Genomic DNA, 13745 nt, shown 5'->3' with positions numbered 1-13745 from the left:
ATCCAGCAATGACTCAAATTTAATCTTGACTCATTATTCATTTTCTCATACCTCTTGTTGTAATAAAATATTTAAATCATATTCTTTTGTTAAGAAGAATATTCAGTAAATATTAATAAAAATTAATTTGTGGTTTGGCTGAAGTGAGAATTAATACTATCAAATTAATAGTTTAAAAAAATATCACATGTGAATTTATTTTTAACTTTTTAATCTCTCCACAATTGAAATGGTGTGTGTTATATTAATCAACTGATCAACTGCATATATGAGCAATAAATGGTTTTAAGTGTTGGAAAAAGCCTGACGAACCTGCAGTGCTGCAACTTGAAGGACTAACACAAAAGTACCTCCAATCAGATGCAAATGAATGGGAAAACAAGTACCACAAAGTACTTTAAATGCAGCAGAAACTTAAAGAGGTACACACACAAAACTAATATCACTTTAGGTAACATTAAAATAACTCATTACAAAATGTAATTACAAAATGAAACTGTAATGACTTGAAAACTTGTAAGAACCAAAACTGAAATACTACAAGGAATAGACAGCTTCAAGTATCTTTGTCCTGGATTCTCTTTAATAAACCAACTTTTTTTCCTGTGAGATTTGGACACCCATCTGTTGTCACGCCCACCAGTTTGTCCCAGTTCAGACCCAAGCTTTCCAGACACGCATTTACCTCTACTAAGAGCTCACTCCCTGTTGTTGTCCCTTTCATTGACCGCATGCCTGCCAGCTCCTCCGTGATGCTAAATTCTGCATTGATCCCGCGCGAAGATGAGCAGCTGGGCAGTGTCCCGTATGTCACAGCTCTCATCCAAAGCCAGGGAAAAATACCGGTACTCAAAATCATTCACGCTGTCTTTCAGTTGCAGCACCAGGTTCGTCGCGATGTCCTCAATCCTTCTCGTTACGTTTGCGGCGGGAGAGGGAGATGTTCTCAAAAGCGTCTTTATTCTCAGGACATATTAGCACTGCTTAATATACTCTCCGTCAGAGAAAGGTTTGCTCTTCCTAGCAATCTTGTGGGATATGACAAAACTTGCCTTGACTGCAGCTCCTCTAGATGCCAGGCGTTTTGTAAAAAGTGTTTGTTGAGCTTGCAACTTGGCTACGAGTACAGACGACTCAGTGACGTGCTCTTTCTCTGAAAAGTTCTTGTATCTCTTTCTCGTGTTTGGTCACATAGTGACGGTGGATATTATATTCCTTTAACGCAGCCACCTGCGCACCACAAACTAAACACACGGCCTTGCCTTTGACTTCAATAAAGAAATATTTCGCTGTCCATGCCTTGTTAAAAATGCAGAATTCGGAATCAACTTTTCTTTTTTTACCGTGAGATGACATTTTGTGGGGATCGTGTATTCGGCTGCTAGCATCACCTGTTGCTGTGCGTTAGCATTTACGTACGTGCATTCATAAACGGTGCGTCAAGCCCTTTCAAAATAAAAGACAGCTGTGTCGCATGCACACGAAAATACGGTGTTTTGTTTTGACTGGGGGGACGCGGGCCGGACAGGCATGCCCAACGGGCCATATCTGGCCCGCGGGCCTTAAAATGCCCAGGTCTGCTCTAGGAAGATCTACCGTGAATTCATAGTGAACTTTAAGATTTTATATTTTATAAAAAGATAAAAATAAACACGTCTTCACAATTGTTTTATGTATTTTTAGAAGGGTTAAATGTTAAAGTCATAAGTTAGTTTTAAGTTTCATATTTATTTTTGATGCATCTGGATATAAATGTTGATATAAAATGAGTCCTTCCTTAGAAATGTTAGTTTTAGTTAACTATAATAACCTTTCTTCTCCGCTCCTTTACTGCAACTGCAGAATTTATTTGAAACTTCTGACGAAATAAGGAAAACTGAGATTGAGAAAACATTTTTAACTGAATTAAATAAAAAGGTAATTAATGGGCAAAATCTACAACTAGCTGGAACTAGATTGTGCGTTTGTAACACTAACTAAAGCACACTTAAATTAAAGATATAATATTTTTCGTTTTCTTGTTCATAAAGCTGCTTGTTAGCATTTTGAACTCATATATTAACACAAGCAGTTTACGTCATCTGTCGGCAAATTACGGCACTTCCGCTAGTTCGCGAAATGGCGGCGGCAAAAGTTGGAAGAAATCACCGGAATCGGTTGGTTGTTCAACAATAATTCAATACATTTTTAAAACGACGGCATTCCTGTTGAATATTAATTACCCAATCCACGTAAACATAATCACAATACAAAATGTGTGATTTCTTTTTAAATTCTGCACCGAAAAAAGATTAGCGTCGGTGAGCTAATGTTTAGCCTCCCGGGAGCAATGAGGTAATCAGCTGGCAGCTTTCTCCTTAATGGCTCTGAAACAGTTTCCCTGAAACTATTTCCCCCCTCTCGGTGTCTTCATCCTCCGGCCTCCTTAAAGCCTCGCAGCTCCTGCCAAGGTTTCAAGTGACCGCCATTCTGTCGCTCTCCTGCTTTGTAGTTCCTCCCGGGGGAGGATGGCGGCGGCGGCGGGCGGGGAGCGAGCTCATAAAATGAGGGAGGAAGAGACTCGCCGGCAGTTCCACTGGGAAGCAGGAAGGAGGAATCCCGTTAAACAGACACAGACATGCCTGAGCCGAAGAAGACAGGTAAGAGTCCAGACGGGAAACCCTCACTACACTGCAAAAACAAACTATTATCAAGTAAATTTAGCCTATTCTTTTGCAAATGTCTTAGTACACATGAAATAACTAACAACTAACTTTCCAACAAGATGTAGGAGCTCTTTTTGAGTAAATACTACCTTAATATGGATGGATGCTATTCACAGTAGATTAGAACATGGGAAAATGTCTTGTTAAAAGTTAAATAATATGCCAATGGTGCTAGAACGTTTTCCACTGTATAAACACACAATTTTACAGAGTAATTTTGGTATGGTTTCTTGGTTTTGCATTATTTTGAGTGAACTACCATAGAAGTAACTTTTTTCAGTGAGAAATATTAGTAAATAATTATTTTCAATTTATTAACAGTATGAAAATGTTCTAGTTCCACTGGAGGATTATATCACTTATAACGTGGGAAAAATGTCGTTACAAGTGAAATAATCTGCAAGTGGAACTAGTACTTTTTCCACTGAAAACCCCCCACAAAATAACTAAATATTGTTGAAAAAATACGAGCCACTTTGCTTGTAATGGGGAGTAATGAATGAAATAATCTGCCAATAGATGTATTACTTTTTATACCAATATTAATAAATTATTGACTTAAAACAAGCTCCAATATCTTGCTGAAAAGTCACTTGTAAGTTAGTTTTGTCTTATTAAGTGTACTGAGATATTTGTACTAGAAAGTAGACCAAAATTACTTGGTAAGATTTTGTGTTTTTGCAGTGTAGACCACAGAATGGACCCAGAAAATGCCTAATGTTGAATAAAATAGGCTGTTTTTGCATTAATATGCACAGTATGTTGGCTTCTAGTTATAACTAAAACTGAATATGGTCAAAGTTGATCATTTTGGGGGTAGAGAGGGGAATACTTTCAGGATTATTTTTACTCATAAAAATACTCCTTAAAGTATTTAGGAATTAATGTAGTATGACTTTATTAATTAGAGTGAAAACATCTCTGAAGGAAGAACATAAACAGAAATGTGTCTGTTTTAATCACGAATATTTCTAATGTTTCTTTAGGGTTAAATGTAAAGATATTTGCTGGTAACTGTGTCTAACAGATGCACTTTTGATGTTTGGTTTGTGGTTTTTAGACGTTTTTATTGCGACAAACTTGCAGTTTGAGAGTCAATAATCACCTGCAGTTAAAGCTCATTAAGTAGAAGAAAGTGATATGATTGTGAATATTTAGAGTAAAAACAGTTGGATTAAAACCTTTTCAGACTCAATATTTCAAGGGTCAAGTCCAGATTTCACAGCAGATTTTCTCCAACAATATTTCAAATTCTGACTGTTAGGTTCAGGTTTAGCAGTAAATTTTCATTTTATACCACACAAGAATTGTTGAAAGTTTGTAATTCTTTCCTATTCTATGGATTCTGTTCAAATGTAGTCTAAACAAAAACATCTGCAGTTAATCCATCTGATCAACATGTATTTTCTTTCTCTGCTCAGAGAGTAATTATTGACTTTAACCGGCTTTTAACAACAAAGAACATTTGAAGTTAAAGCTGTAAATCACCAAATATCCTCCTCAATTCAAACAGCTGTGTGTGAACCATTTGTTAAGCAGGCGATAGTTTTGAGTTTTTTATTTTATTTGAATCTGAACCCTAATAAACAAAAATTCAATATTTTAATCAAACATAAGTATATTTAAATCCTTTTAGCTCTGAAACATTTGAAACTTTTCAGAAAATTTTCAACATTTTCAATAGTTTTTTATTTGGCACCGATCAATGAAACTTGGGTCAGTCAGAGTTCAGTCAAACTGACATTGTAAAAATGCAATTGTTCCCTTAAGCTAATAGTTAATAGACATTTGCAGTAACTGCAAATAAGACTTTTGCAACGGTTTTGGTCGACTTTGCTTTAAAACAATGTTTTAATCCGGGAGCATCTGAGATTTTCCAAGCCTGTTTTAGATCAGGTTGGAGCAGTATGTGTTAGTTTTAGGATAATTTTGCCTACTTCATGTTGTCAAACAGGTTCTCTTTAAGTGATTTGAAGTGTGGCTTGTGAAATTAAACTAAATTGTGGTTTGCTAATGAAATGCAGCTGGACTCTATTTTCAGATTGGCATAAGTCAATTGGTATTGCTTTATTTCCTTAATACATTAAATTAAATAATAATTTCAAAACTGCTTAATGTAAATATTACGATAGAGCAGGTATGTCCAAACATTTGTCATGTGGTCTTAAATTGTCAAAAGTAGTCAAATAAAGAAAAAAAATGTAAAATCAAGTAAATAAAGTAGTCAGTTTTTTTTTTGTTTAGTATTTTTGTTGGAAAAGAATGTTATTCATTGTAGATACAAAAATTAAAACGTATTTTGCACGTCTAGTTTTCATTTGTGCTCGATTAAACAGTTTTAAGGACAGAATTTGGGTAATTTTATTTCAAAATGTCCACTATATTGAGCCAAGTTTAATAGACTAAATAAAAGCTTGTTTTGTTTCAACAAAGTCGACTTTTCAGTTAAAGTCTCTTAATTTATGTGGTTCAACTTATTATAAAAGCTTGTTTGTAAAAATATTAATACTTTATGTTGAATTTGCAATTTTCCATAGTTAGAAAATTATTTTGGTAACAACTTCACCTTGAATAAAAATAAGAAATCTCCATCTATATCAACCACCAGGCCAAATTTGTACCTTGAACTGTAGTTGGAGGCAATCGGTCCAAAGGCCACAAATAGCCAAATGGACACCCTTGCTATTAAGAATAAAAACTTAAATAACATTCAGCAGACACCCTTGCATCAGCGTTAATGATAAGCTCTTAATCACGCCATAAATTTGCAGTTTATTCCAGTATTGTATCATCTTACAAAAATTACAACGTAACCTCCAGTTGCAGTGAAACATTAACCAACCACAAGACACCAGTCCTAAAATTCAACCCTGCCAAGGCTGTGGTGTTTTTATCTGTCATTGGTGGAGAGATAATTACAAAAGCTCCATTTCAAACTCCATAAATGCACAAATGCTGACAATTTCTAGTTTTCTTTTTACCCAAGCTTAAAGATTGAACCCCACAGTTCAGTCTTTGAATGCTATTGGAAAGGAAATTTATATATATAAGCGCCCCCACAGAGTCACAAACTATTACAACTTGGAAAACCTTTGAGTAAGAAATCCACTGTACCAAATGAATCAACAATAGTAAGTAGGTAAAACTATTTACGTGATCAAGTTTATATATTTTTATTTTTATTTTTTGCAATAATTGTAGAAATTTAAAATACAGAATGTTTTATTAGGTCTAGACATTAAATCATTAATATTTACTGCGATAGACGCAGGATAAATACCAATAGATAATAAGTCAAATAGAATTTTAGCTGCTAAGAAAAGTTGGTGGAATAGACTGACTCACTCACTCTTTGGTCACCTAGCAACTCGCTCAGGCTTTGGTTACCTAGCAACAGTCTGTTGAGTAACTTACCCAGCAGCAGTTTAAGTTCCACCACCGTCTCTCATAACTGCTTAAAAATATAAAATGACATGGAGTGAAAACAGGAGCGGTCATGTCAACAGTTGGGCAGCATTTCAGAAACTAAAAACTAATCAATAATTTGCAATATTGACATAAATGAAAATCTTATATCGTGAGATTATTTAATTTCGCTTTGGGATCAATAAAGTAGTTTTGAATTTGATTTGAATATGATTTTTAGCCGTATATTCTTATTTAATATAAATACATTTTAATATATTTTATACACAATCTAAAATAATTTCATATTGAAACATATTTATGAAACCTCAAAAAACAACAAAATCTTTTTAAAAATCAGATTTTTATAATGAAAGCCTTGTAAAAGGTTAATTGTTATTTTTTATGTCTCTGTTGGCTCATCCAGAGTATTTAAGCAGGAAAATGATTTGTCAGATTGGCCTTCGCCAAGTCAGGTGTGACTACGCTGCATCATGTCTTCGTTCCGCCAACACTTTATCCGTCTGGCCCGGCCTGCTCTCTGTCGGTTACACCGTCTGCCCGGCTGGCATCCACCTGCACCGTTTTCACCGTCTCGCTCATCAGTATCTAAGGAAAACTGGGATTTAATGGTTTTATATGTTCCAACTCGGACACAGTTATCCAGGGTAAACAAGTCGTGTCCAAAGTGCGGCCTGAGGTCCATTTGCGATCGTTGGACTGAAGTTGTGCGGCCCTTCAGCTGCAGCTCAAGACTGATACAGCAGCTGGACGGGTGGTTGATGCAGAGGGAGACTTTTTATTTATAATCAGGGTGAAATTATTAGCAACACAACTTTCTTACAATGGAAAATGTTAATATTACAATGGAGTACCAGGGCCATACGAAGAAGATTATAATAAAATTGCAAGAACAAAGTAAAAAAAAAAAATCACAAAAATAAAACTGAAATAATACGAAAATATTCATATTTTCAGAATAAAGCCAAAATACTTACAGAATAAAGTCATACTTGTGCAACTTTGTTCTCAAAGTATTATGACTTTAAACTTTTACAAATTTATTCTCATATTATATAACTATTACAAATTGTCATATTTTAATTTTTTGTAATTTTTTTTAGCATGGCCCTAATGCTCCTTCGTTTAATAAACACAAACTATTCGTCTTTTTATGGCCACGCTTTTATATATGTTGAACCACATCAATCCAGAGACTTTTAGTGAAATTTCAATTTTGTTCCACCAAAATCTGCATTTTTAAAATTTATTGAACTTGGTTAAATATTTGCAAAGGTTTTGCAAGAAAGTGAAAAGTTCTGTTCTTGTAAATGAGAGTAAATTTGGTCAATGAAGCCCAAACAAATTAGAAAACTAGATGTTTTATTTTTATTATTTTGTACAGAACACCAAACTGGAAGACATTTTAAATAAACAAAAAAAATAAGGAAATAAAAAACACAAACAACTGAAACCACAAATAAACTGGATTATTTAGTTTGCAAACAAAATTCTGTCAAAAACAATTAAACATTGTAATTTATCATGTAATTCATTTAAAAATTGATTATTGTAACACACTTCACAACAAATTACATCCCATTCCTACAAAACAGAACAATATTTTCTTGATTTTAATTATTTTTGTGTTCTACATGTTGGCCCATGTGGCAAAACGTTTGGACAAACCAAAGAAGGAGTTTTCTTGAAATATTGGAGTCCATATTTAGAGATGCATGTGAGCGTTGATGCGTGATGAAATGTGTCGATTTGATATATCTTCCCTGCAGAGAGACCTCTAAATCTTTTCCATTTCTATTTTCCTATCATGCAGTAATTTCATCCTTGCATTTTATTATATCCTACAAATGAGTCTCCGATCCGACATCCTGACATCATTCATATTATATTCCCAACACCACATTATCAGGCTCCTTCCTATCCACCCATCCTCACATTGCTGCCCCCGTCTTGAACTCAATTGCACTGTCTTAGCTTCATAGTCCCCTCTGTGCCTGTCGATCAGCTGGTCACTTTAATGCGGCTCCTCCCGCGGCGTCTTGCTCTCAGCGGGGAAAAGCTTTCCGAGACTCGACGGAGCACGTATCCCAATAAACAGCAACAAGAATAGTTCCCAAATGTAAGGGCGGCCGCTGCAGAACCGTTAATTCATGTAGTAGACGATGGACTTGACTCAGCTGGACTAATTAAGGAATATGAAAAGTACATCAAACAGGCAGAATCAGCAGAAAACTGTGGATCATTTCACATTTTGCATGTTTTTGAGCTTCCGTTTGGGTCCCAACTAAAAAGAAACACCCAGATGGTTTGTGGCAATAAGTTAATGTTTTATAGAGTCTGGGAAATGAGACGTTTCAAAAACCTCCAGAATGTAACGTCACAAATCATCAGGCACTGCCCGTTACCTAGCAACCTCAGCCGAATTCCGCCCGTTACCTAGCAACCGAAGAAGAGTTCCAACACGTTTGGTCAGCTGGTTTTCTAATTCACAAACCAAAAATACCTCATTGATCCCAAACGGAAATTAAATATTGCTGTAGCTCCTATTAATTCAAATTCTTCAAAGAGTTATTGTATATGGTGATGCCTGTTTGATCGCTGTATGACATGAATACAAATGTCTATAGCAGTTGATTACCAAAACTTTACCACAGATTTTGAAGTTTATTCAACTAAAAGTTTACAAAACAGGCAAGTATGGTAGCATTTTGGAACATATTTGGAAAAAATAATTTAGAAGAAACTAAGTGTGCTAAACTTTTTCACAATTGACAAAAGCGCCAAAGCGCTAAATGAAAAATCAGTTCAGCTGTTATCTCATTAGCAGATTGGCAGAAGTATGCCCACCACTGCAAATATGGCACACAATTCATAACTCAATGGGCAGGGTAGACAAAAACAGTGACAGCAAAGTCTTGTCATGTTTTGTGTTGAATAATAAATGTTTATATGGTTCTTTATTCAGTGAAGTGGAGGAAATCAGGAGAAATCCTAACACACGGGCACTGCACGCAGGAATTGGATCTCTAATCCAAAACAACAATAAAATTCACTAAAATGACAAAATGAGCTTGAATTTTCATTCCTCAATAATCCATTGATCCAATATTACAGGCCTATATGTAGCTCTGTTGCTAAATTAATGGTCAGTTTGGAGTGGTAGACAATTTTGCAGAAATTAGCATCTTTCTGTTTTTGTTTAGTATTCAAACTGCTGGAAATTTAGCATCTCAAATCAAACAGAAATCCACCAATTTAGCAGTGAGAACTACTTCCAATTTATTTAGATTTTTGAAATTCAAATGTAGAAATACGAGTTTGAATATAAACTGGGCTGGTTCGGCCTTCATGTCTGCATTCTGTTTGTTCCCAGACTTAAAAATAAACAAGTTGCTTCCAAAGGGATTGAATTCCTAAAGTGACTCCACTGATGGGGACCCAATCTACATAATCTGGCTAGGAAGGAGTCTACCAGTGAGAATGATCCTCTGTCATAAAGCACAGAGGTGGAGGTGTAATCATATGGAGCTGCTTGGGTGTTAAATAACATTTGTAGACATATTTTCAGAGAGGCAAATGAGATGAGTCACCCTCTCCACAAGTCTGGCTGAAGACGCTTCATTCCTGGAGAATAAGATAAATATAGAGCCTGACTCAAGCTGAGGCTAATTTTCTTTAAATGGTTGGTTGTTATAATCTGTACAGTAAAGACATCAGCCCTGTTTAGTTTTAGTTCACTTTAATTGAACTCTGGTCTGTTTGTCTAGAAAGTCCAGTGTGAAAGCGCAATCAACTGAAAAAGCAAACTCTGGTCCGCCTACAAACCTCAGTTTGTGTTCGAACTGAGGTTTATCTTTGAAAACCTCAGTTCACATATGCATATCTCTGAATACATATGTGAACGCCAAGCGGACTGGAGACCGCTCCAAAAGCAGGAAGTGGACTACAGATCAGAGCCTTCTGGGTCAATACAACCAAAACAAATGCAGGAGGCTAGCATTAGCAGGAGAAATGGCTAATCATGTTTTACCAAAGACAAAAGAAAAATCCTACAACCGTTAAAATCTGACGACACTATATATTTGTTAACATTTTGTGAAGAAGGAAGTTGCGTTCAGTGTCTTCTTCAGAGGTTTTTGTGTTGTTTCCTTCAGCATTTCTTGGTACAACATCCCCACAGGTGGGGAGGGAAACGGCTTTGACTTAATGCAGTGTAACAATTATCAAAATGTTATTTTGATCCCCAATTGAGCCGAGTCTACAGCACCATCGGGTGTGAAAACGGCCTTCATGCCCAGTGTCTGTGTTGGATCCAAAACCTCTGCCCTAGAAGTGAGGAGACATAAAGAATATCCTCAGTATGTCTTGATAAATAAATCCCTGGCAGCTGGAGCGGTTAACATGACCTCTATTTGCTTTTCATGCAGACTCAGGCATACTGATGACAGACAAACTGGTTGACTAAGTGGAGCTATGTGGACAAATGAAAGCTGCTGTCCTCATTGGTGTGCATTTACAAGAAACTGTAGCCTCATTACTTACTTGGTACTCTCTGAAGTGGAAGTGAATTTGACAACTAACTGCAGCTGGTAAAGGTTTTTCTACTCTAACATGAATAATAGTCCTTTAATCCTAGAACTGTTCTTCAGGTGACAGAAGGCCGACTTTGTAACTGTCTTTATGTGACTCTGAAAGTTTGGGTCAGAGGTCATCCAGATTTCTGGCCTGACCTTTAGTTTCTGGTTGTAATAACTGGCGCTGGGCATTGATCCTAGAGCGTTCCTCTTTCGGTTCATAGATAATAACTTCACTTTTGTTTTTGTTCAGCTGGAGAAAGTTTTGGCACATCCACACATTTATCTGTTCCAAGCATCTGTTCAGTGATTGGATGGTTTGGAGTCACCTGGTGACGTCATAATGTAGAGCTGTGTGTCATCTGCTTAGTTACGGTAGCTAATCTGATTTCTTGTTATTACCTGAGCTACTGGGAGCATGTAGATTTAAAAGTGATCTATTATGCTTCCTAGATAGAAATATAGGTGATACAAACATGATAATTAAATTTTTGGCACAAAATCTGACCTTAGATAATCTGATTTTAGTGTGGTCAGTTCAGAATGAGCTTTTTTAGGGCCTCTTCTCACCTAATAAGCTGCTGCTGGCCACGCCCCTTAAGTGAAAATAGCTGCAAACAGATGGACAATTATAGAACTGTACATCTCTGAAAAGCCAAAGTAGAGCTTCCTAAACGACCATCAAGACTGTAGAAGGTGGATTCTGAGTTTCTGACATTTGTCTTTTCCAGCAGCCATTTTACAATGCATACAGAGGTAAAACCAGGTGGCCAAACATGCTGGAGCTCCGTTTTGGTAGCCAGGTAACAGGGGTTGCTAGGTAACGGGGCAGTGACTACTGATTTGTGATGTTACATTTAGAAGGGTTTTGAAACTGCTTGTTTTCCAGACGCCAAAAACCGCTGGGTGTTTTTTTTTTTTTTAAGCGCTTAGGCAGTTTTTAGAAGCAGTTGAGACCCAAATAAATGTATACCTACAGTTAGAGCTGGGAAGAGACGCAGTGATCTGTCCTGAATAAATTAAATGAACCCGTTCCCCTCTGGGCTTACAGTCAGCGGCGAAGGCCTTGATGGTGCAATCGCTGGTTGCTGAATCGAGCTGTATGAACATGGGAAGATAGTTTGAAAACATCTCTGGGGTGTTGTGCTGAGGCGTTGGATTTCAAGCAGCGGTCCATCTTTTCTTTCTGCAGAGCGACAGTTGTTGAGTGAAAGGTTAAACCCTTCAGATGGGCTGCAGAAAAAAGGGAAGCAAACATCATGTCATCTCACACTCCGTCCTAATCACCCCACCAAAAAACCAAAAAAAAAACATATCACAACTGGCTCAGTGTTGCGTTACCTCATACCGTGGCCATCATTGAGTTCCCGCAGGTATGCACCCGCTGCATGATGAATTACAGACAGATGCAGAGGCAAGCAACTGCGCCACGCGTTCCTGAGAAGACGGACTAAAAGTTGACAGATACGCCTTTACCGAAGACTTTGAACACGGGCCGAGCAGAGGATGAACACCCAGAATTGATTTCTGTTTCTTAAATCTTCCTCACAGAAGCCTTGGCCTAATTAGAGAACAATCTGTGTCGACAATGGGAAAGCAGAGGACTGCATCTTAACATGCAGTTTAAAGCCAGCCTTGTGGACCAAACAAGGCAATATTTCATCCATTTAGGTACATTTTCAGAATATTTTGGCGCTTCGTAATCAAATTTAGCATTTCTTTCTGACAAAAGACAAAGACTTCAAAAGAGGATCCAAATAAGTCATAATTCTTTTCATCGTCATTGTAAAACATGTCTGTTACGTTCCCTCTGCATGGTTGAAAGTCTAAAGCACGAACTGCATAACGCAGGACTGTCTGCACCTTTAAATGTTATTAAACATATACCAGCTAAAAATTACAAAACAGTAAAGAAAGGTTATGAAGTTAGATGTTTATTCTCTTTTCTGCTCAATAAATGTCCCACTCTTTGCACAGTTGTTTTAATTCAGCCAAAAATAAAAGATTTTCCATCACTTCCATGCCATAGCAGCTCAGTCGGATGAAAGTCTGGGTTTTGACTAGGACATTTCGAGAGTTTGCTTATTCATTCACGCAAAATCAACAAATATTCAAATTTTCTGCAAACTCTCACCTGCAGGTGGCAGTATTTCTTATTTCTACTAAACTGCGGCCTTGGATTTTCTTGATGTTAAGTTACAGTCCGTGATAAAGTTGGTGAGAACCAAAAAGTCACATTTGTTGTCGTACATAAAGGCAAATACTGCAAAATTTAGTGAAAATCTATATAATCTATATATTATTTAATTTTAAGAACTGATTTTGAGATTTACATTTTTTGTTTCATGAAATTTTAGTCCCTCCAGTTTTTCACAATTAATGAAAAACCCACAGATCCTCACATTTTTTAACGTTAAAGCATAGTTATGAATTTCAGTGACAATTTTTAGCAAAAATGTTTAAAAAAAACAAACATTTTGTTTAAGTGTCCTTGCTTCTACTGCACTGCTAAGTTGTAATAGTCCATAATCTGTAGCAAAAATCGAGCTTTTTATCTTCTTTAAGACATAATAATAAAGAAAATTATTATTTTGTAAATTTTTTTCTACATTTAGATTTTGGATGGGGTTTAATGAGGAAAATATATTGCAAAAATCTTGCAAATAACCAGAAAATCTGATTTTGATAGCAAAAAAAGAAAAAAAAATTAGTTACTCACAGAATTTTCAGTCTGGTCTATGAATATAGAGAGCTTTTTCTTTTAAATAATGAAATCAAAACTGCCTTTTAAAATTTTCTTTCATCTAAACTGAAACAGAGCAAATACTTTTAAAAATCCAAAATTAGGTCAAACGTGTAAAAAATAAAACCAACAATGTATTTAAACTTTATTTATTTATTTTTATTTATTTATTTATCATTACTAAAATGGTCAAATATTTTCCGTCTGATGCACGTTTTCACCTCTGAACCCTTTAAAATCTTTGCAGAATAGCTTATTTTTTTCTAAATGACTATAATTATCTCTCATAAAGTAATT

At 36.1% G+C, this 13745-nt stretch overlaps 1 protein-coding gene across 4 annotated transcripts in view; it reads left to right on the top strand.

The window, feature by feature from the left end:
* The first annotated feature begins 2086 nt into the window (after positions 1–2086).
* The window catches only part of mybpc2a (myosin binding protein Ca), a 63762-nt gene continuing 52103 nt past the window's right edge, over positions 2087–13745 (top strand). Inside the window, exons 1-2 of one of the 4 annotated variants that reach the window (XM_044101430.1) lie at positions 2087–2156; positions 2492–2639. In XM_044101430.1, coding sequence (XP_043957365.1) covers positions 2119–2156; positions 2492–2639 — 186 coding nt within the window. In that variant the 5' untranslated portion in view covers positions 2087–2118. Of the gene's footprint in view, positions 2640–13745 lie in introns of all 4 variants that reach the window. The other 3 variants (XM_044101431.1, XM_044101432.1, XM_044101433.1) reach the window with 3 other exon arrangements.

Source organism: Gambusia affinis, linkage group LG19, assembly GCF_019740435.1.
Source record: "Gambusia affinis linkage group LG19, SWU_Gaff_1.0, whole genome shotgun sequence".
NCBI classification, from domain to species: domain Eukaryota; kingdom Metazoa; phylum Chordata; class Actinopteri; order Cyprinodontiformes; family Poeciliidae; genus Gambusia; species Gambusia affinis.
Note: the sequence above shows the minus strand (reverse complement) of the source record. Positions and strands in the feature narration are given on the sequence as shown.